Source organism: Macrotis lagotis, chromosome 1 (genome assembly GCF_037893015.1).
Source record: "Macrotis lagotis isolate mMagLag1 chromosome 1, bilby.v1.9.chrom.fasta, whole genome shotgun sequence".
NCBI classification, from domain to species: Eukaryota; Metazoa; Chordata; class Mammalia; order Peramelemorphia; family Peramelidae; genus Macrotis; species Macrotis lagotis.
In genome coordinates, this window is record NC_133658.1 from 429257092 (window position 1) to 429279745 (window position 22654).

Genomic DNA, 22654 nt, shown 5'->3' on the forward strand with positions numbered 1-22654 from the left:
TTCAAACTATCTCAGTTAAGTCAGAATTTGTCTTTACTTTGCTCTTTTGAAGTAAGTTATGTGTTCAGATACTTAAGTATATCTTTGATCTCAATGTGAATCCACTTTCTACCCCTACGTATGAACTATCTACTCCTCATTCTATGTGATTTTTATGCATTTGCTTTTGATACCCTTCTAGATGATTTTCCCAATGTTCTGAAGGCCTTCCCCTGAAACTTTCAATATTTTTTGAGGATCTTTATGATAGTTGGACTATTCAACTTATTCATTGACCTCTGTATGTACTAGCCTACTTTACCTACTTTTCTAATCATATAATTTCCTGGATTTTATCTTTTATTTAATTTCTTGTGTATATTTGTCTAATTTTCCCTTATTGAGTTTGAGAAGTTTAATATAGCTGTGTAATCTACAGTTGCTACATGGAGGACATGGAGTTTCTTTCCTTGTAAGAGATTGTCCTAGACAAATATTGATTTAGGAGATGCCCACATTCTCACCATCAGTTTTTAGCTGCACTCACAATTCCATTATTTCAAAAATCACACAGTTTAACTTCCCAGTTGTTAATAATTCCTTACCTTTACATAGTGCTTTAAAGTTTTCAAAGTGCTTTTCTCATAAAGTCCCTGTTCTATAGGCATTACAATCATTTCCTGATTGTCATTCAAGTAATCTTTGTACCTTGCAATGTTTTCTGTTTAGTATTGAGATCTCTTCTGTGATATTCACAGTCATGCACAATGTGAGAATTGGAAGGGACTCAGAGGCCATTTAGTTCAACTTGTATCTGAACAAGGCCTGTATATCATCCCAAAAGATGAGTTATAAAGCTGTCTTTTGGTTTTTATCTTCTAAAGGGATTTCTCCTTTGAACTCAGTGATCAGATATGATGTTGAATTGGAGGTTTGCCATTTAAAGAACTTCAGTGTCAACTCACTAAAAGTTTGTTTTGATGATCTTCATTTTAGAACAGAGTTTTATTTATAATTCTTTGTAAAGAGATTTAATTAACTAAGACTGACAAATCTTTGAGGCTGCTGAAATAAAAAAGAAGTACCTAAGTGATTTCGTCATATGAATTAGTGTTACCAGTAGAACTTAGTGGAAGGTAAAGGAAAGGGAGGAGGAGGGAGAGGAAGAAGTAAAGAGACCTGTAGACCTTTGGTAATTCTTGTGATCCTGTGTGTGCACACGTAGACACACACATACACACACACACACACACACCCCCAAGGCTCAGATGATTTAGTCTTTTTTTATCTCTAAGCCCAATACTCTTTTTTTCTTTTTTTTTTGATTAATATTTTATTTGTATTCCAATTATATACAATAGTACTTCCTACCTATCATTTTCTGTAAGGCTTTGAATTTTACAATTTTTCCACCCCTCCCCCTCCCTTCTCTCCCCTCACAGAAGGCAGTCTGATAATCTTTACATTGTTTCTATGCTATACATTGGTTGAAATTGAAAGTGTTGGGAGAGAAATTATATCCTTGAGGAGAAATAAAATATTAGAGAGAGCAAAATTATGTAGTACATAGGACACTTTAAAAAAAAGAAAATTGAAGGTAATAGACTTTGGTCTTTGTTTAAACTCTACAGTTCTTTCTCTGGGTACAGATGCATTGATGGAATAAGCAAGTCCATTAGGGCTGATCATTACTCCCATGTTGCTGTTTGGGTGTACAATGTTCTTCTGGTTCTGCTCTTCTCTCTCAACATTAATTCAACATCAGTTTATGCAAATTCTTCCAGGTTTCTCTGAAATCGCATCCCTCCCAGTTTCTAATGGAACAATGGTGTTCCATGACATACATATACCACAGTGTGTTAAGCCATTCCCCAGTTAATGGACATTCACTCAATTTCCAATTCTTTGTCACTACAAACAGGGCTGCTCTGAATATTTTTGTACAAGTGATGTTTTTACCCTTTTTCATCATCTCTTCAGGGTATAGACCCAGTAGTGGTATTGCTGGATCAAAGGGTATGCATATGTTTGTTGCCCTTTGGGCATAATTCCAAATTGCTCTCAAGAAAGGTTGGATGAGTTCACAGTTCCATAAATAATGTATTAGTGTCCCAGATTTCCCACATCTCTTCCAACACTGAGCATTGTCCTTTATGGTCATATTGGCCAATCTGAGAGGTGTGAGATGGTACCTCAGAGCTTAAGCCCAATACTCATGCTGTTACATCCCAATGGCATTAATAAGAAACTTCTTCCTTTTTTAAATTTTTATTTAAGGCAATGGGGTAAGTGACTTGTCCAAGGTCAAACAGCTAGGAAATTATTAAGTGTTTGAGTTTGAATATGAACTCAGGTCCTCCTGACTTCAGGACCAGTGCTCTATCCACTTCACCACCTAGCTAGCTACCCTAATGGGGAACTTCTAAACAAACTTTGAAACAGACTGGTCACCTGGTCAACTCAGTAATTTTGTACTTCACAATAATCCTAATATTGTTAAACTTTGAAGAAATGAAAGGACAACACTCTCCCACTTTGAGTATTAGGCCTAGAATTATTTTATATGAGGATTTTAAGAGGATAGATTGAGGAATTTTAATAAGCTAATGTTTTTGACATTTTCATTATAGAGAATGTCAAAAACATTAGCTTATTAAAGAGAACAGAGGAAAAAGGTGAACATAAATGATTAAAGGAAAGAATTACCCTCTGTTTAGACTGACCAAATCCTAGCTTGATGAAACTATATGGTAGTATTCCCAAGTCAAATTTACTTGTTTGGTTTTTTTTCCCCCCTTTAATTTTAGCACAGGAAAATTTGGAGCATGTTTTATACCTGGATTGTGCAAACAAAGTGACCTCACCTTATATGCTTCAAGGCCTGGATTACGGTTATGGAAGTCTGATGTCCATGGAACAGTTCAGGCTACATTTATCTTAAAAGATGTATTTGCTGGAGGAATAAAACCCTTTGAACTGTATCCTCGGCTTGAACCAGCTGACAAGGGAAGTTGCACCTTCTCAGAAAAACACTTAGGGCTTGTGTCATGCTTCTTTCAAGATGGCTGGGTACTGAGCTGGAATGAGTATAGTATTTATTTATTAGACACTGTAAATCAGGTAGGTAAAGGCATTGTATGCATCTGTTTTAAGTTGAGAGATTTTTTAGTATGTAGATTTTTATTCTGTTTTATTTCTACTTTAATAATGAATAGAATGTTTACTTTCTTATATCTAGTATGGAAAATTGTGGAATGCTTTACTGATTTTTCTATTTACAATTTCATGATTTTGAAGCTTTTAAAAATTAATTCTGTTGATATCCTAATTTTTTTTATTGTCTTCATTTTTCCAGTATATCCTTCCACTCTCCCCTATCTAGAGAGGCATTTCTTATATAATAAAGACTAAAAAAACAAAGAACTATAGTTTAGTAGAACCAATAGCATACCAATTCAATGGTATATGCAGTCAGTGTTTCACATTCATACTTTCCCACTTCTGCAATAAAGGAAGAAATGCATTCTCATCACTTTTTGGGGTACAAGCATGATAATTTTAATTTCATAGTATATACTTTAGACTTTGTTACTGTTCTTTCTTTTTTATATTATAGTCATTGTATGTGATTTATATTCCTGGTACTACTTATTTACTGTTTCATCAGTTTACAGAGGTCTTCCCATGCTTCTCTGATTCTTCATATTCATCTTTTATTACAATGAAATAATAGTTGATCATATTAATGCACCATAATTTCTTTATCAATAGGCATCAATTTTGTTTCCATTTCTTTGCTGTGATACAGTATGTTATTGTTTTTCTTTTCTTTTTCTTTTTTTTTAGGGTTTTTTTTTTTGCAAGGCGAACGGGGTTAAATGGCTTGCCCAAGGCCACACAGCTAGGTAATTATTAAGTGTCTGAGACTGCATTTGAACCCAGGTACTCCTGACTCCAGGGCCGGTGCTTTATCCACTATGCCACCTAGCTGCCCCTACAGTATGTTATTATAAAAATTTTGTTGGAGATTCTCCTTTTCCTTTGTTCTTGGATTATTGCCAGCTTTATCATTTGTCAAAGATTGTTGACATTTAGTCATTTTCCTAACAAGATTCTAAATTGCTTTGCAATTATACTCATTCACTGTGCCAGCAACATTTATTATTAGAAATTTCTTTGGGGGTAGCTAGGTGAATAGAGCACTGGCCCTGGATTCTGGAGGATCTGAGTTCAAATCCGGCCTCAGACACTTAATAGTTGCCTAGCTGGGTGACCTTGGGCAAGTTACTTAACCCCATTGCCTTGCAAAAAACAAAAAAAGGAAGGAAGGAAGGGAGGGAAATTATTTTTTTCTCTGTCTCAAGTTCTCCCTTGTTTGTGATTTCACATTTTCCTTTTGGGGGGGGGATTAGAGAGGGGAGGGGAAGCAGAACTTAGATGTTGGTACTACAACTGCTACTCTTAGACCTAGCCTCTTGAGGCCCCAAACCCTTCATTCCCCACCCTCCATCCTGCCTAAGAAAGAAAAGTAAAAGAGAAGCATTTTTTGTATGTTTTATTTGAATAGATGTACAGTAAGCTGGCTTGACTGGGATCATCAGTTGTTTTACCTTCTTGGGGTATATGCCAGCAGTGGGATCTGACTGGTCAGGGTATGGATGTTTTAGCCACTTTCCTGGTATGATTCCCATTTGCTTTCCACACAACATCAAGATTGGAGGGAATCTTAGCCCTTATCTGGCTGACCCTGTCACTTACAGATGAGCACACAGAATCACTGAGGTTAAGTGAGGTGCCCCTAGGCATACAGCTACTTAGAAGTCATTCAACAAATAATTTGTATAGTAAAGTATTATTATTACTTACTTATAATGAGATTCTGACAAATGCTGTTTGCTTTAAATTAATGTCTGGTTTTGCATTTTTTTTTACAGGCTACAATTGCTGGTTTGGAAGGTTCAGGTGATATTGTATCTGTGTCCTGTACTGAAAATGAAATATTCCTCTTAAAGGGGGATAGGAACATTATAAGAATCTCGAGCAGACCTGAAGGGCTAGGATCAATAGGTTTGTATTTGGAAAATGTAATGCTATTTATTCTGGAAAATCATGAGCTATATTGGTGATTGCAAGATGTAAACATTCTTCTTTTGCATATTTAAAATCTTTCACCAGTATCAGCTTGAAAGGTTTTAAAAAAAATTCTCAGTTGTGTTCAATGAACTCTTTTACTACTTTCAAGGATACTCTGTATTAGTGCTTAAAAAATCCTTGGGCTTAGAAATTATCTTTGGGCCTAGGAAAAAGGGTTTAGAATGTTGGAAAGAATCCTAGACTCGAAATCAGTGTACCCAGGTTCTATCCAACTCTAGGACTGTCACTTACTGACAAGTACTGAATAGTAAGGAGGAATCTATATTATAACCTAATGGACAAATGGGAAACCAGTCTTTTTTTTTGGGGGGGGGGTTGCTAGGCAATGGGGTTAAGTGATTTGCCCAAGGTCACCCAGCTAGGTAATTATTAAGTGTCTGAGGCTGGATTTGAACTCAGGTACTCCTGACTCCAGGGCCAGTGCTCTATTCACTGTGCCACCTAGACGCCCTGAACTAGTCTTTTCTTGAAGATCAACTTCCTTAACTCCTCAGTGAGAAAGAAAATCAGTTTTAATGTGACATTCTGCCTCCTATCTTTTGACTTTTGTGCACATCTGGACCTCTGTCACATAATAGATAAATGAAGATACAGTGCTTATCCCTTTAATACCCCCCAGGCAACTAAATTGTTTGGTTAAGATGAGTTGCTATCCTAGATCAATGAAGTTTCAATACCAGAGTACTTGGGCTGGGTTAAGAAACAAAAACAAAATAAATGTTTTCTACCAATAGAATGAAAGTTCCTGAGGACAGGGACTATTTTTGGTTTTGTCTTTATATCTCCAGCACATAGCCGAGTGCCCAACATATATTAGGCACTTAATAAAATCCTTGTTGACTGACTGATAAATCCAATACTTCCAAAGACAGTTCATTCCTCTTTAAGAGAGTTCATTTGGATAGTTTTAGTCGTTAGGAAAGTTGCTTTTTGTTTAGTTGTTGGGATAGTTGTTTATCAAGCATAAATATACCTATTTGTAACTTAGTCCTAATCTCTCCAGCCAAACAGTGAATCTTATTCCTCCTACATGTGATAGCTTTTCAAATATTTTAAAAGTTGTAAAGTCTCATCCATATTTTCTCCTCTTTACTAAATGTTCTCATTTTCTCCATTGATTGCTAATGATATGAACTCAAGGTTTTTTATACTTTTGGTTGCTTTGCTTTGGACATTTTTCAGTTTATCAGTGTCCTTAAATTGGTTCACACTGAACTGAATGTGGTGCTCCAATGTGGTGATCTAACTAGGATAGAATATGACAGGACTGGGGAAGCTATGCCTCTTTTAATGCAGGATAGAAAATCTTAATTAGTTTTTTTGGATATCATGTACATGTTGATTCATAATGAGTTTATAATTTTCTCAGATCTCTTTCAAATATACTATAGTCATGCTTTTCCTATCTTGTACTCTTGAAATCAATTTTTGAACTCAAAGATTTTATGTTAAATTCACAGTAAGTTTTGTTTAATTAGCATCAGCTCAATGTTCTATCCACTCTGCTCTGTCATGTTAGCAATTCATTCCATACTTTGTGTCATCTGGAAATTTTGTCATTGACAAAAATGTTAAATGGCACAAGACAAGAACAGATCCTTAGTACTAAAAGTTCTCAGTGAAGAAATGGAACTAGATATTAGATTCTAAGGCCCTTTTCCTCCAACTCTGAAACTTTCATTCTGTAAATAGGCTTTTGTATCTTTCATTTGTCAACAGTTTTCCTCTTTGAGAAGGTAAACAGGACTTCAAAGTCCAACATCTCCCCCCCACCCTTTATGTATTTTGGTACTTTTTAATCTGTAGGGGCTTTCCCTGTGCATGTACTTCCTACATCTTCTCTATTGTCTACAATCCCTCTCAGTAAGCTTATTCTTCTAGAGTCATAGGATTATAGGGTTATAGCTATAAAGTACCTTAAAAAATCATCTAGTCCAACACCCTCATTTTACAGATGAAGAAACTGAGACCCAGAAAAGTCAAGTGACTTGCCCAAGGTCACATGGGTTGTAAGTAGCAGAGTTGGGATTTCAGTCCTGGTCCACAAATTCCAATTCTAGTGCTCTAAAAAAATATATTTTGTTGTTTCTCATTTGTTCAGATAATTTTTCCAGGTACTTAGAAGCTCAAATTCCAGCATTTTTTTTTTAATTAAAAAAAGAATAATATTTTTAGGGGTAGATTTTGTTTTCACAAATATATAATCAACTAATTGGTGACCGTAGCAACTGATTCATTTCTTTGATTTGTATCTAGATTGATGTAGCCTTGGTTACATCCTTAAGTTTTCCAGATTACTCTCTTTCATTTTAAAATGAAGGAAGCTTTGATTTCATGATCTAAGAAGTCCCTTCCAGCTCTAACATTCTATGATTCACCTCTTTTTCTTTTTCTTCCTTCTCTGCCTCTGACCTTAGGAGTGCTGTCATAATTATTACCATTCTCAACACAAACTAATACCCAGAAAGTGGTATTATTGTGCTAAAAGCTTGGAGCAGAAAATAATGGACAGAAATGTGTATGATTCATTGCACCCACATACAAGTATAGATAATTTTTAAAAGTACTCATTTTGGTGAAAAGTTCAGCACAGATAATATCATAGTCATCATTGATTCTAAAGGATAAACTTCAGTAATTTTCATTTGCTCCCTTAAATGAATAAATTATTATAATTCAACTAAATCTTCACATTTTACTCTAGTGTTAAAATATAAGAAGGCAATTATGGCTAATAGGAAAATTCAAACTTATGGTCCTGGCATTTTTAGCTATTTGTCACTCAAATATATTGTGAAAATTTAAAGATAAAAGGGAAACAAATGGAGTATTTAACATTAAATACAATCTGAAAAGAGAGACAAGATGGGTATTGTGGAAAGAGCCCTGGATTAGGAGTCAAGAGTCTTGGGTATAAGCTTCTGCTTTCTAGTCCTCAGTTTCCTAGTCTATAAAATGAAGAGGCTGTACTATATTATCTTTCAGATCCATTCTAGCTCTAACATTTTGTGATTCAATAATTCTTTAGCCAAGGTTTTTGTAGCATAAAGCTTATGAATCTTTTGTTTTTACCTGTGGTGAGTAGCCTGCAGATGTAAACCAGTTTGAGATGGTAGCCACCTGCTTGTTCTAGCTTAGGGTTTATCTTGGTTTTGGGGAGTGCTTTGACAATCAATGTGTCTCATGATTTATGACCCAATCCAAGAAGCATTAGAGGAATCCAACCCAACTGAAAACTTCATTCTTGATTCACTCTAGGCCTTAAAGTACCTTTGCCTTTAGAGCTGAATATATAATAGGCAGGCAATAAATGTTTGCATAATTAAACAGAAAGTAGGTTTTTATGCACATGTGCCTTTGCACTGTTAGGTGTTGGAGGATATGCACATACTTCTGGGTCTTGTACCTAAATAACAAGAAGACATTAATGCATAATAGCAATGAACAAGTATTCAGTGCACCCTCTGTATTAAGCACTGTGGATATACAAAGTCAGATGAAATAATCCTTACCTCAATAATAGAGTTTACATTCTATCAAGGGGGAAAGTAGATATATATGGAACTGCATATGCAAAGTAAATAAAAATAGTTTTGTGAGTTAAGTCACTTAGGAAAGTGGAATTTTGACTAAGTCTAGTTCATTTTAAGTCTTGACATTAGAGACTTGACAGAGTCTTTTTTTACATTTTTTTTAAGGCAATGGGGTTAGTTTCTTGACCAAGGACACACAGCTAGTCAATTATTAAGTGTCTGAGGCCTGATTTGAACTCAGGTCCTCCTGATTCCAGGGCTTGTGCTCTATCCACTGTGCCACCTAACTGCTCCTTTGACAGAGACAGGAAGTAGGATGTCATGCAAAAAGAATAACAAGGCTCATGTGTTGACAGTACAGTATGTGGAATGGGGTAATATATAAAAAAGATTGGAAAGGTAGGAAGGGACCAAATTGTGCAGATCGTTAAATACCAAACAGAGCAGTTAACTTAATACCAGAGATAATGAGAACCATCAGAGTATATTTAATAGTATATTTAATGACATTTAAAAAAATTATTTTGGTGGCTGTAAAAAGTAGGGATTAATGTGAGGAAGAGACTTGAAGCAGAGACTAAAAAGGCTAGTGCAAGAATTGGGATGACAGGCAATAAGTATCTCAATTAAGCTTGCCATTGTGCAGAGGAGGAGACATAAGGGAGAAATATTGTGGAACTAGAAGAGAGATTTGACAATTGATTAGAAGTATGTGATGAATGAGCATGAGGAGTCAAGACTGACATGTTATGAACCTCAGTGACTAGAGGATCATGGCATTATTGACAGTATAAGGAGAGTTTGGCAGAGCATGGGTTTGGGGGGAAGGTGAGCTCTATTGGGGATTGAGATGTCTGTAGAACATCCGTTTAGAAATAAGTAGGCAGCTGATGATGCCTGACTGGAACTCAGGTGAGGGACTAGAGTTGAAGGTTAGGGTTTGTGTATGAGAGAGTAGTAGAAGGAATTACCGACATAAATAATGGTATTTTTACCCATGGAAGCTGAAAAAGTCACCAAGTGAGGGAGCATATAGGAAAACAAGAAGACCCAGGATACAACCTTGATTCACACCCACAGTTAGTGGGCATGACATGGATAATGAGCAAGCAAAAGAACCTAAGGATCACCCAGATAGGTAGAAGAAACAGGAGATAACCCAGGACATATGTAAGTATCAAAAGAGAAGTACAACAAAGTTGTATGGAAGATCTGAGAAAGAAAAGATTATTCAAACTTCAGGGGATCAGGGGAAACTTTGTAGAAGGGAACCTTCATGAAGTAAGCCTCTCTGATGTTCAGTTGTCAGGATGTAGAATAATTTCTGTTAATGTGTGATTTAGGTTAAATGATTTTTGAGGTTCTTTCTAACTCTGAGATTCTGTAATTTTGTGTAGAAGTGTTATTTGAATTATATCTTAAAGAGTATGTTGGATTTCATGTAGTATTTTGTACATAACCTCTGAATGTCTGTTTTTAAAATCTAACTGAATTTATAATCTTTGTTAGGTTGATTAAATTGCTCTGTTTTGATGTTTTTCCTTCTAAAAATTACTAGTTATGACTATGAAAAACTGTTTCATAAAGTTTACTTAGCAATTTTCATATTACAAAACAGTTTCTTTGCAGTAATCCTGTGATTATAGAGTGCAAGAATGATTACCCTTATTTTTCAAGTGAGAAAAACCATGATTCACATTGGTTAACAAACTTACTCATTGTCTAATTGGTAAGTTGTCAAACTGGGACTTTCATCTAGATTTTCTAACTTCATATCTTGTACTCTTTCCTCTCTATTTCATGTGGCCTCTCATTACATTTTTAATTACATTTTTCAAATATCCTTTTTATCCTTGATAGTCATATACTTTGACTTGATAGTTATATAATATTCATATATGCTATATGAACATAATTTAATTATACCAGGATCTGATATCTTGGTTTTTTAAGCTGCCCTAAATATTTTCTCAATTCATAGACATATTTCCATAATAATAATAAATTTAAATGAGATACTATGATATGAAGTTAATGCTGTCCTATTTTATTAATCAATTTACAACAATGATGAATTCTTTTACTACTTTTGACAGATTCACTGGAAATCAAAAGATTTTCTTATAACCTTTGTTTAATATTCTGCCTTTTAGCCTTTGGTTTGTCTAATTCTTTTGAGGTTACCAGCCTCCTGACTCCAGGTTCAGAATTTCAGATGCTTTGCTAGACTTCTGTCACATATCATCTCTCTGCCTCTTGTTTTGAAAACAATATAAAAATAAAATAGATGATTTTTCTCCCAGTAACAAAAATTGACTCTTCCTTTATAGGTAGAGATGGCATGGAAATCTTGGGATATCCTGAGAAAATCCATCTGCAAAGTTTGGATAAGCTAGGGACCTATAATAATGAAACCAGAAACAGAGGCTCCTCTATCACCAGTGAATCGAGAAGTCGGAGTAGTTCTGTGAACTCTGTAGACAGCAGTTCCAGTTTCCTCACAATTGGAGACCAAGGGTCCTCTGAAGTATTGAAAGAAAGCCAACCTTCTCAGAGGTTCAGTGTAATTAGCTGTGAAGACTTTGACCAAGAACTTATTGTGAAACCCATTAAAGTGAAAAAGAAAAAGAAAAAGCAAGGTATTGTAGCATCTTTTACAATTTCTGCTTGAAATGTTCTAATTTATATGAAATTTTAACTGCTTGAATGCCTTATCCTCCTTTAGAATATTGTTGAATATTTATATTGTTCCATAAGAGTTGATCAAGGTATCTGCATGTTTTAGTTTTTTAAATCCATTCATTCATGATATTTATTAAATATTAGTTGTGTGCAAAGCCCTTTGTTTATCACCAGGGAAGAAGAATGCCTTCTTCTTTATTTAATTTCTTTTTGTCCTTTAAAGCTGAATTCAAATGCAACTTCCTCTCTGAACCTTTCCTAATATTCCTGGTCAGTTAACCAGTTTCTTAATTATTTTTTATTCTTATTCATAACTCTATAGGTATTTGTTTTATATTACTGTATTGTAGTTATCTGTATGTGTGTCTTACTACCCTAATGGTTGCTACCCTTTGTGATGGCAGGGACCTGTCTTAGTCTACCTTAGTTATCATGATAGTGCTGCCATTTAAATTTTTTTAGCTGGTTACTCTGTTTTATTTTAGTGAATTATAAAATTCATTGAATAGTATTTAGGACATTCCAAAACCTGGCATCACCCTTCCTTTTGAACTTCATCTCATATTTTTCCTACAGATAAGAAAAAAATAAATAAAAGCAGTGAAGAGGGCAAGTACAGAGAGTGTTTTAAGTATTAGAATTTTGTTGAATTGTAAACTACACAGAGGGAAGTAATGTGTGATAAAATAGGATGATACAAGATTATGTAGGGTCTGGAATGCCAAGTGAAAAGAGTTTGACCTTTACTTACTAGGCATTAGAGATCCAGCAATAGACTAACAGACACATGACTGTTAGGGGCATGAGGATAAAAAAATGTCTTTAAGAAAAATGTAATAGACCTTTATATCCTTTTCTCAAAAGCTTTCCATTTCTAGCTTTTTAAAAGCTTAACTATTAAATGACATGTTTTGCAAATATTAAGTGTAGAAATTTTAAGAAACTGTTAAGACTAGTCACCTTGTATGTCAGGCAATACCTTTATTGTGTAATATAGCATGGTATATAAAAGAAATCTACAAAGAATAAACTGGGTTACTCATTTAATTATTAAGTTTGGATTTTTAGTTCCTTCCAATCCCCTTAAAAAATATGTTCAACATTCCACAATATGCTGCTGTCTTCTTTGGTCTGGACAGGGTACCAGTGTATCCTTTCTTCTTAGTAACTTGCCAGAATTACAGCTTTTAGCTGAAACCTTCCTTATGTATTTTCTCATCTTCTAGAATATGGGCTCCTTGAGAGCATGAACTGACTTGCTTTTATGTTTGTATCTGAGCACAGGTGTGAATGAGCTGGTGATGTGGATAGAGCACAGGACCTAGAACCAATGAGATTTGAGTTCAAATGTGACCCCAGAAACTTAGTAGCTATGTGATATTGGTCAAGTCACTTAACTTTTGCCTGTAAAATAGGAATGATAATAATACCTGCCTCCATGGGTTGTTGTGAAGATAAAATGAGAAAATATATATAAAGTACTTGACAAATTTTTTTTGTTTGTTTTTTGCAAGGCAGTGGGATTAAGTGACTTGCCCAAGGTCACACAGCTAGGCATTAGGTGTCTGAGGTCATATTTGAACTCAGGTCCTCCTGACTCCAGGGCCAGTGCTCTATCTGCTGCACCACCTAGCTGCCCCCTCATGCTTCACGAATCTTGACTTGAAGTGCTGTATAATTGCTAACTATGCAGTCACATAGTCCCAAGCCTATTCTCTCTTCCTCATCCAGAGAGCATAAACATGAAGGAGATGAAGAATGTGTGCCTCATTGCACAGGCATGTACTTGTAACAAAGAATAAACTTAGACAAGTGTTGGTACCCAGAACAGAATAATTTAAATCAAAAATTCACCTACACATAACATTCTTCTGTCCTGAATTGAGATAATTTACATTGCCAAGATTCTTTTCTCTTAATGAATGATTAACTGTAAATTTTAGAATATCAAATTATTTTCCCTTTTAATAGAAGCAGATATTTGCATTTCTAGCATTTTCTTGGTATTTCCCATATTCTTAACTTATTCAATATGATTTTCTTCTTTTTAATTAGAAAGTGGGACCAGGAAAACACCTAGCTCCCTTGAAGGAACTCCATGTTATGAGCATCATTTTTCTGATGAAAGTCCTCACTCAACAACCACAGACCAATGTTCCATAACTTCAAGTTTTCTGGACAGTAGTCTAGATCAGACAAGTACAGATTCTCCTGATCAGCAGAGCATTTTCAGTGGGGAATTGCATAATGTTCTACAGGAAAATAACGACTCTGAAGCATTTAGTGTTCTTGAAGTTTCAGAATCTACTCCAGACTTAGTAGATTTAGAAAATGAGAGTAAAAATGAAATGCTAAAATGCAACCATAAAAGTGGAATAGATAATTTAGTATCTAGACTACCTAGACTCCTGACTGAAGATGTAAATGTTGATGACACACCAGAACTCAAACTCAGACATTTTCTTATGGATGATGAGGAAAATAATCAAGAGTCTGTCAGCCAAGAGCAAGATGATTTTACTGAATTACAAAAAGCAGATGAAACAATACATGAATTGAAAATTCAAGTTGCTGAAAGCACTTTTTCTGAAAAAAATTGCACAGATACACAAACAGTGCCTTCGAGTCCTACTACCCTATCAAGTACTGAGAAGTTGCTGCCTGGGAGAAAAAATGATGAAAACTGGATAGAAGTGCCAGGGATGCCAGAATGTTTTTCAGTGAATGTGACACTAGAAAATCTCAGTTCAAATCCTTGCCATAGTCTCAAAAAAGATAATGTTCTTGATCAACAGAAAAACATTATACTTTCTGAATTTGATTTTGGAACAGAATCAACTCCTCAAGTGTCTGTTTCACCACCTAAGATTGAACAGTCCCTACAAGAGCAAGTGTTAACATCCAGTGATGAAGAGGATATTTATGCTCGTGGACTGCCTTATTCATCATCTGAAGCTAGTGTAGCTGAACTTGGGTGCAGTCTTTCTCTCCAGGATGTGGCCAAAACAAATATTGAGGAAACAGTGTTGTTAAAATCAGATCAGGTGGGTAAAGATTTTTAGATCACTCAGGAAAGATTTTTAGAGTTGGTGGAGGAATGATGGATTATTTTTTTAACTAGTTATCTATCTTAAAATGTTTACAAATTATTTTAAACTTAAGATCACCCTCTGCTTCTTCCAGATTCATTATAATATGAAAAATCCTGGCTTGTTACAGGCTATTCCAGTGGTACACAGAGCTAACTGAAAAAGGCTAAACATATAGCCCTGACAGTATACAAACAGAACCAAGCCAGATAACAAAAAGGTTCCAAAGGCACAGTGGACCTTGGATCCGAGGACCAGAGCTCAAATCTAACCTGATATTTACTGCTTTTATGACATTTAGCAATTAACTTAAAATCTTTGGGTTTTAGTTTCTTCAACAGGAATATAAAAGGAGTGGACCAGACACTCTAAGATCCCTTCTAGCTCTAGATCTATCCCATACTCAGAAAATTGGCCAACTGGTGGTTAAAAATCTTGTTATAGAAGTGATAGCCCATATGTAAATACAAAATATTTTCAGTTATTTATAAATTTATCCAGTGCAAATCTTTTTGCAAATACTTAGTGCTGTTGTCATTGCTTAATACATTCTTTCTTGACAAAATCTGGGTGTTTGTTTATTCTGGCTAACAGAATCTTGAAGAGTAGGTAAAAATAAGTTACTTAATTTTCCCCTTGTCTTAAAGAAAGAGTTAATCTGTTTTTTTTGTAGACTATTTTGATGTAGTTTTGCATCATAGAAATTTGTCTGTTTTAGATTGGAACTGGGAAAAAGGGGTGCTGCTTGTGAAATTATGTTAAGGATGTCTGAATGAGAAGTCAAGATAACTGACTTTCATCAGTGTCATCATACCTTTATGGTGTGGCTTCAGTATTTAGTTTGAAGTGGAGAACTTGAATCTCACTTATATTCATCTATAATTGATGAATTACATTCTAAAGCTAAATTTAAAAGATTTATTAGATCATTAGTGCTACTCTTCTTGTCTGTTCATCTATTTATTACTTGTGCTAATGAGCAATAATAATACTGAGAAACACTGATATAAAAGAAAAACCACTGCACTTTTGTGACAAAGCCGCAAAACTGACTCTGTATCCTTGTATGATAGAGAGTTGGACCTAGAATCAAAAGAGCTGGATTTAAATCTGTGATTTGCAACTTACTAGGTGTGTTGCCTTGGGAATGTAATTCAGTTCCCTGAGCTGCAGCTTCCTTATTTTAGGATGAGGATAATAATACTTATTTTGCAGAATTGTGGAGATCAAAAGATGATGTGGATGTGAGAAAGTTTGTAGCTTATAAGACCCTATAGAAATATTAGATATTTTTACTATTATGAAGTAGTTCTTTGTGTAGAAAAATGAGAAAAGCAACCATGTACTTTTCCTTGCTATGTAAATATCCAACTATATGTTTCTCTCATGGTACAACTAGAAATTGTCTATAGATTGGTATAGGCAATTATGATAAGTTAGAATTCTAACTGCATATTTTTCTCAAATTAATAATAAAGCTGTTAAGTCTTCTTATTTGAAACTTAAGAACCTCAAACATTTGAATGTAATAACCTATTTGTGATTTTATTCTTTTTGTCAAAGATCACAATACAAAATACATTTAGCTCATAATCAAACTAGTGTTATTTATCTTCCAAATTAACTGCCAGGTTCATCTTCAGAGGATTAGCACTTTTCCTATCCCCAGACTATCGTAAATCTTTCTAGCTGGGTAGGAACCTACTAGATCTCCTGTGCCAGTGGCTTAGCCTTTGAGAATCCAAGTTCTTTCTATGCTAAAGTGAGACATTGGTGGAGGAGTTGTTGGGGAGGGATAACTTAACTGTCCCAAATTTAAATACCAAAAAATATCTCAGAGAAGTTAATATTCACATGTGGAATTAAGTACTGGTGGGGAAGGGATTTTCTTTTCTTTTTTGCAAAGATACAAAATTGTAACTGTCTGGTTTAAAAAACTCCATGAAAATTCTGAACAGCTTCCAAAATTTCTGTCATCCTTCTCATTTTTAGAATGTCTTGGAATTATTTGAATACAAAATCTTCTACAATATCCTAACTCAGTCTTTGCCTAAATACTTACAAAGCAATTAGTAAGTATTTGATATGGCAGTGCTGTAAAGCTAATGTGATCTTAGACTGTATTGAGAATCATTGTGTCAAAATGATGTTCCTGCTGTATTTTACAGACTTGTCTGCATTATTGTGTTCACTTCTGGGCCCCACAGTTGAGGAGGTGGATAGAGCTGGAAAGAGGCAAATAGTAGTTTCCGTTGTCTAATTCAATGCACCTCTATTAAAAAATATTAGTAGTTCTTCAGTTTTAGTTCTTAATTTGTTTGTTCTTTTCAGCAATTTTATTTTTTTCCATCTGGGAGCTTAGGGAAGTTAGATAATATGCCAAATGGTTTCAGATTTTATTAGAAACATTGACCAATTAGTTTTGTAAATAGGGTAGAGAGAAATATTCTCAGATACTTATGTATGCATCACTTTTGTGTATACATTTAATGTAAAACATGAGTCTTTGTATAAGGAAATCCTGTATCAAGTATGGATTAAATTCTCAGATTTATTCCTGACTTTTCAAGGAACATTTATCTTGTATAGGATTAGATAGTTGTATTTTTATTGTTTTTTTAGTATATTTTTCAATATCATGATTGTATTATTAAACATTAAGAATTCCCTGATGGTAAGCATTCTGAAAATTAGAGCCTATTATAAATCATTTTCTGAACTTTTTATTTAAAGAGGTAAGATACCTGTCATTCTATAACTTAGTTGCACTGTTTCCCCAAAACAGGGAGATCTTTCATTCTCATGTTTTTTATCATTTTAAGCAAATACTGCCTATTGAAAAATATTCTTACATGTATTGTGCTATCCTGTGTCCTATATATAAATCCATGTGATTCTTTTCTAATCCCTATTCCTTAGTTTGCAGAAAGCTGGATGGGATACTCTGGTCCTGGCTATGGAATACTAAGCCTTGTGGTTTCAGAGAAGTATATATGGTGCCTAGACTACAAAGGTGGACTGTATTGTAGCAGTCTTCCTAGTGCTGGAATACGGTGGCAGAAATTTGAAGATGCAGTCCAGCAGGTGGCAGTCTCTCCTTCAGGTTAGAATCCCCAAGTCCCAGGCATTCAGCTTTCTTTACCTAATGTAGCAGCAATTACTGTCATTAACTTTATTAATGTTAATATAAATATGTGAATATGAATAAAGGAAAGATAGAAGAATTGAAAATCATATATTAAGAACATACTCTGTACCAAGCATCATGCTATGTTCTCTACTCAAGGAACTTACAGAGGAAGATACCTTGTCGAAGGTACTGTGGCTATTAAAGGGTGCTTTGGTTTGAGAAGTGATGGAAATGGTGAGTGGTAACTAGAAGGGATCAATTGACATGCACTTTCCTAAAGGACTGGTTGCATAAATTTGGTCTCAGATAGAAAGGGGAAATGGAATGTATAAGGTGCTAGAGTAGATGGCAAAGAGATGATGGGGGTAGGTTATTTGGATGTGATATAGAAATATACAAAAGTATAAGTATATATGTCATTTTTTTGTTTTGCCACAGCTTTTTGAATTATAATACTACATTTGATAGAATTATTTCTTCAGTTTTGCTCTGCTTTAAATTAAAAAGAAAACTCAGCTATGGGGCAGCTAGGTGGAACAGTGGATAGAGCACCAACCTTGGAGTCAGGAGGAACTGAGTTCAAATCTAGCCTTGGACACTTAATAATTACCTAGCCGTGTGACCTTTGGCAAGTCACTTAACCCCATTGTCTTGCAAAAAAAACAACTAAAAAAAATTTTGCTCTGCTTTGCAATTTTGTATTTCCCAAATTTGCCCCAGTTTTTCCCTTATAATCCCAGTTTTTTGCCTGATTCTTTTGCTTTCAATTTTATTTATTTTAGGACTTCAAAGGAGCTTGTTATGCCAAACTCCTAGATGAAACTTTTTTATTATTTTTTTTTGTTTTCAAATATCACTTTAAATTGTTGATTTTAGTTCATTGAATGTGGTTTATTTCATATTAAAATACTTTTTCATTTTTTGAATTTGGTTAGATTGGTGAATAGCAAGTTTTTGCTCTTGAAGTTTTGGATATATTCAGATTGAATCATGGAATTTGGACCTGCGATAGGACTTTAGAGATCACTTAGTTTTATTCTATAATTTAATAATTAAGGAAATTGAGGGACAGAGAAAGAGCAAGTATAAGTAACAGAGCTATGGTTCAAGCCCATATCCTCTGACTTCAGATCTCATTTGCAAATACCCTATGCTAACTTCTGCTCTTTTTTTAATATATAAATATGCTTAATTTTTAAATAGTTAATGGGTCAGATCCTCTGAGCAATTAAGCTGCTTCCTAACTATATATTGAAGTCTCATCAATTCTTTCAAGTCACTAAGGTACTGTCTTTGATATATTGGAGCAGAAATTGACTAAATGATGCCAAATGGTTTTAAATTACCACTACCACTCCCAATTGCATGAAGTAATTTGCTTAGCAACTTGTCTTTCTACTCAAGGGGAAAGAGGCAGGGAGTTAGATAAAACAGAATGAATCTGCATGTAGTATTTATTTGAGCTCAGCTAACATATTAGAAAGAATAAAACAGATAAATTGGGGCAGGAGAATATTAGAATGTTTATTTTAGGCCATGTCAAAAATTCTTTTTACCTTTGTTTTCATGATATAATTCAGTTCCTTGCTTATAAATTGGAAGCTATCATGACTTCCTGATAGTTCTTTTTTATTTTTTAGCATGGATTTAATTATTTATTTAATCATTTACACATTTTAAGATATTTGTTTTAATCTGCCAAGATCTGTCTTCTTACCCTCCCACCACACATCTTCCTCCTTTCCCTACAGTGAGAATACAAGAAAAATAAAGCCCACTATTAACATATATTGTCAATTGGGGCAGCTAGGTGGCGCAGTGGATAGAGCACCGGCCCTGGAGTCAGGGGAACCTGAGTTCAAATGCAGCCTCAGACACTTAATAATTACCTAGCTGTGTGGCTTTGGGCAAGCCACTTAACTCCATTGCCTTGCAAAATAAACCCAAAAAAACAAAAGCAAACTAAAAAAATAGATATAGATATAGCTATAGCTATAGATATAGATATAGATATAGATATAGATATAGATATAGATATAGTCAATCAACACATTTTCCACATTAAAAACAATTGCCTCCTTCTGTATTCTGAATCCTTCACCTCTCTCAGAAGGTGGCTAGCAGCTTTCATCATTATTCCTCTGGAATCCTGGTTGATCATTACACTGATAAGAATTTAGTGCAATCATATTCTATCACATTTATATACTATAACTTGTTCATCTACCCTCAGATTCTCATTCTTTGCAATTTCAAAAGAACTATAGATATTTTTGTACATATTTAGAGTTGTTTTGCTTAGAACTAATTCACACTCCAATCTACCCTCTTGTTTCCCTGCCCCTCTTTTCCCCTTTACCTCCTATTTTCCTATTGAATGAAATTGATTGTTCTACCCAATGCCGTGTGTGTATATGTGTATTGTATTCCTTCTTTTGAACAGTTTAGATCAGAATAAGGTTCAAATGTCAGCTGATCCTTTTCTCCATCTCCTCCTTGTTTGTTTATGTGCACAACCTTGATTTTATAAGATAATTTCCCCTAACCTTTCTTTCCTTCCTCACCCCTTCCCACCTAGGGTATGTCTCTTTTTCTTTTCTTTCCTTTCTTTTCTTAAGATTATCAAGACTAAAAAAACATTCCAAGGGCTAATTGGACTTCTTCAGTTAACTCAGATGATGGTAGGTTCAGAAGGGACAGGTGTATCATCTCCCTGTTTGTGAATGTAAGCTATATATATTAGTGTAGTTCTTTATCACTGTACATTCATGTTTACTTTTTAATGTTTGTTCTTCACTGTTTGAACTTCAGAGTTTCTATATAGTTCTGGTCTTTTCATCTAGAATACTTGATAGTCTTCTGTTTCTTTTTTTCTCCTATGGTATTATGCTCAGTTTTTCTGGATATATTATTCTTGACTGTAAGCTCATATCTTTTACCTTTTGGAATATCATTCCAAGCTCTCTGTCTGTAGGGTTGATTGCCAAGGTGTGTGATAATGACTGTGACTCATTGGTACTTGAAATATTACTGGCTGCTTTCCATAATTTTTTTTTCCTTTTGATTTTAATACTCTTAATTTTGGCTATGATGTTCCCTATTGTTTTCATTTTGTTATTTCTTTCAGGAGGTGAATGAGGATTTCCTTTTTCTTCCCCTTTGCCCTTGGTTTCTAAAAGATCTGGATAGTTCTATATTAAAGCTGTTTTAAAAGTACAATAATTCTTAAGTTTTCATCTAAACCTTTTTTGTTTTTTAGGTTTTTTTTTTGCAAGGCAAATGGGGTTAAGTGGCTTGCCCAAGGCCACACAGCTAGGTAATTAAGTGTCTGGGACTGGATTTGAACCCAGGTACTCCTGACTCCAGGGCCTGTGTTTTATCCACTGCGCTGCCTAGCCGCCTCTCATCTAAACCTTTTGACTTTGTTTTAATATTTGTTATTGCTTCATGGAGTCATTGGTTTCTATTTGATTCATCTGATTTTCAGGAAATTTGTTGCTTGGACCAAACTGTTAATTGCCCTTTCTAGTCCTTTCTTCCATAGCTCTCATTTTCCACTTTTTCCTCCTCAGGCTCACTCATTTTATTTATAAATTTTAGAACTTTTTTTAAACTTCATCTTTTCTAGGAATAGCTGTTTTTCTCTACATTTGTTCCCAAGCTGTGTTTCTCTTTTGTAAATGTTTTAGCATCATTCCCTTATGCGTTTGTGCCTTGAAGAATCCTTTTTATTGGTTTGTTTGCATTTCAACCTATTTCCTGACTTCAGGCTTGATGTTAGAGCTGGATTCTGCTATATTTATGAAGGGAATGTATGGACTAGTCCTGTTGCTGCCTTCATGGGGTATTGAGTGTTGTTACTCCAGGGAGCAGCTAGGGACCTGTAACCTTTCAGTGCTCCCAAAGTGGTTCGACTTAGGGCAAAGTCTTCTTGTTGCCTCCCTGAATTGAATTCCTGATCTGAGTTTGAGTGTGAGCAAGAGTAGATTGCTGCTGGAATCCATCCTTGTCAACAAGTTGAAAAGCTCCTTGGTTCAGAGTGGCAGAATTGTAAGCTTCCCTTTGGTCTGAGATTCTTGACCTGAGAATCCTCTGCTGGTTTAGCTCAGTGCTGGAAGCTCTCAGTCTCTTGGTTTCTGAACTTCCCCCATTTTCAGTAATATCACTCAGATCTGTGAAGATCTAAGCAGAGCAAGATGGTGCACAACCGGGGCTGCACTGATACCTGTAACAACTGCTCTGGTGTGTGTTTGGGAATAGCCTAGTCTGAGTCTGGAAGCTCCCCTGGGGCCAGTTCACAGCTTCTCCATGGGGCACTGGAGTACTTTACACCATGGTACTCCAGGCTGAACTCACTCCCCACCTCTCTGGTTCTTTCCTTTTGCTGAACCAAGATGACCAAGAACTCACTGACTTTTTCTGGATTTCCCCAATAGGGATTTGAAGTGGTGCATTTTCTGGATGTGTGTGGTGGAGTTTGTAGATGAGCTCACAACAGTGCTTACTTAGCTTTACTGTCACATCTTGACTCTTTCTCTAATTACACTGATTTCTTTATAAAAGAATTTCCACTGAGGGTAGCTTTGATAATAAATCAAATTAGAGGTATTGGTATTTATCCAGTTGACTGTAATATTTTATCTTTTTGACTAATATTTGACTCATCTAATTAAGTGTTTCTTAACTGTTTTTCCTCTTAATTTCATTGATTGAGTCTGATTGATTGATTTCATTTCTAAATTATTTTTTTCCTCTTCCTTCTGATTCATATTTCCTAAGATACACCTATGATCATGTCATGCTTCTGTTCAAAAACTGTCAGATGGCTTTCTGTTGTCTATCTTAATTCCTTGGTTTGGCAATCAAGGTTTTTCACAGTTTAGCACTTTTCTCACCTGATCTCTAAATGTTAACTTTTCCAAAACTTTTTCTCTAACTAAACTGAACTTCTCACTAGTTAAATGGAAGTTTTCCCAAAAACCTCTATTGCTTTTGTGCCTTTATTTCTCTCGGTATCTTATTTCCACTTATTATCATGTAAGGTAATTCCTTCCTTTCCCTATCTTCATCTATGAAAAATCCTAAAT

At 34.9% G+C, this 22654-nt stretch overlaps 1 protein-coding gene across 5 annotated transcripts in view; it reads left to right on the forward strand.

Annotated features, from left to right (window-relative positions):
- TECPR2 (tectonin beta-propeller repeat containing 2) overlaps positions 1–22654 on the forward strand; it is a 149817-nt gene that overhangs the window by 42360 nt on the left and 84803 nt on the right. For all 5 annotated transcript variants that reach the window (XM_074213143.1, XM_074213144.1, XM_074213140.1 and 2 more), the window contains 5 exons: positions 2787–3099; positions 4914–5046; positions 10997–11305; positions 13404–14392; positions 17357–17540. In XM_074213143.1, coding sequence (XP_074069244.1) covers positions 2787–3099; positions 4914–5046; positions 10997–11305; positions 13404–14392; positions 17357–17540 — 1928 coding nt within the window. The remainder of the gene's footprint in view (positions 1–2786; positions 3100–4913; positions 5047–10996; positions 11306–13403; positions 14393–17356; positions 17541–22654) is intronic.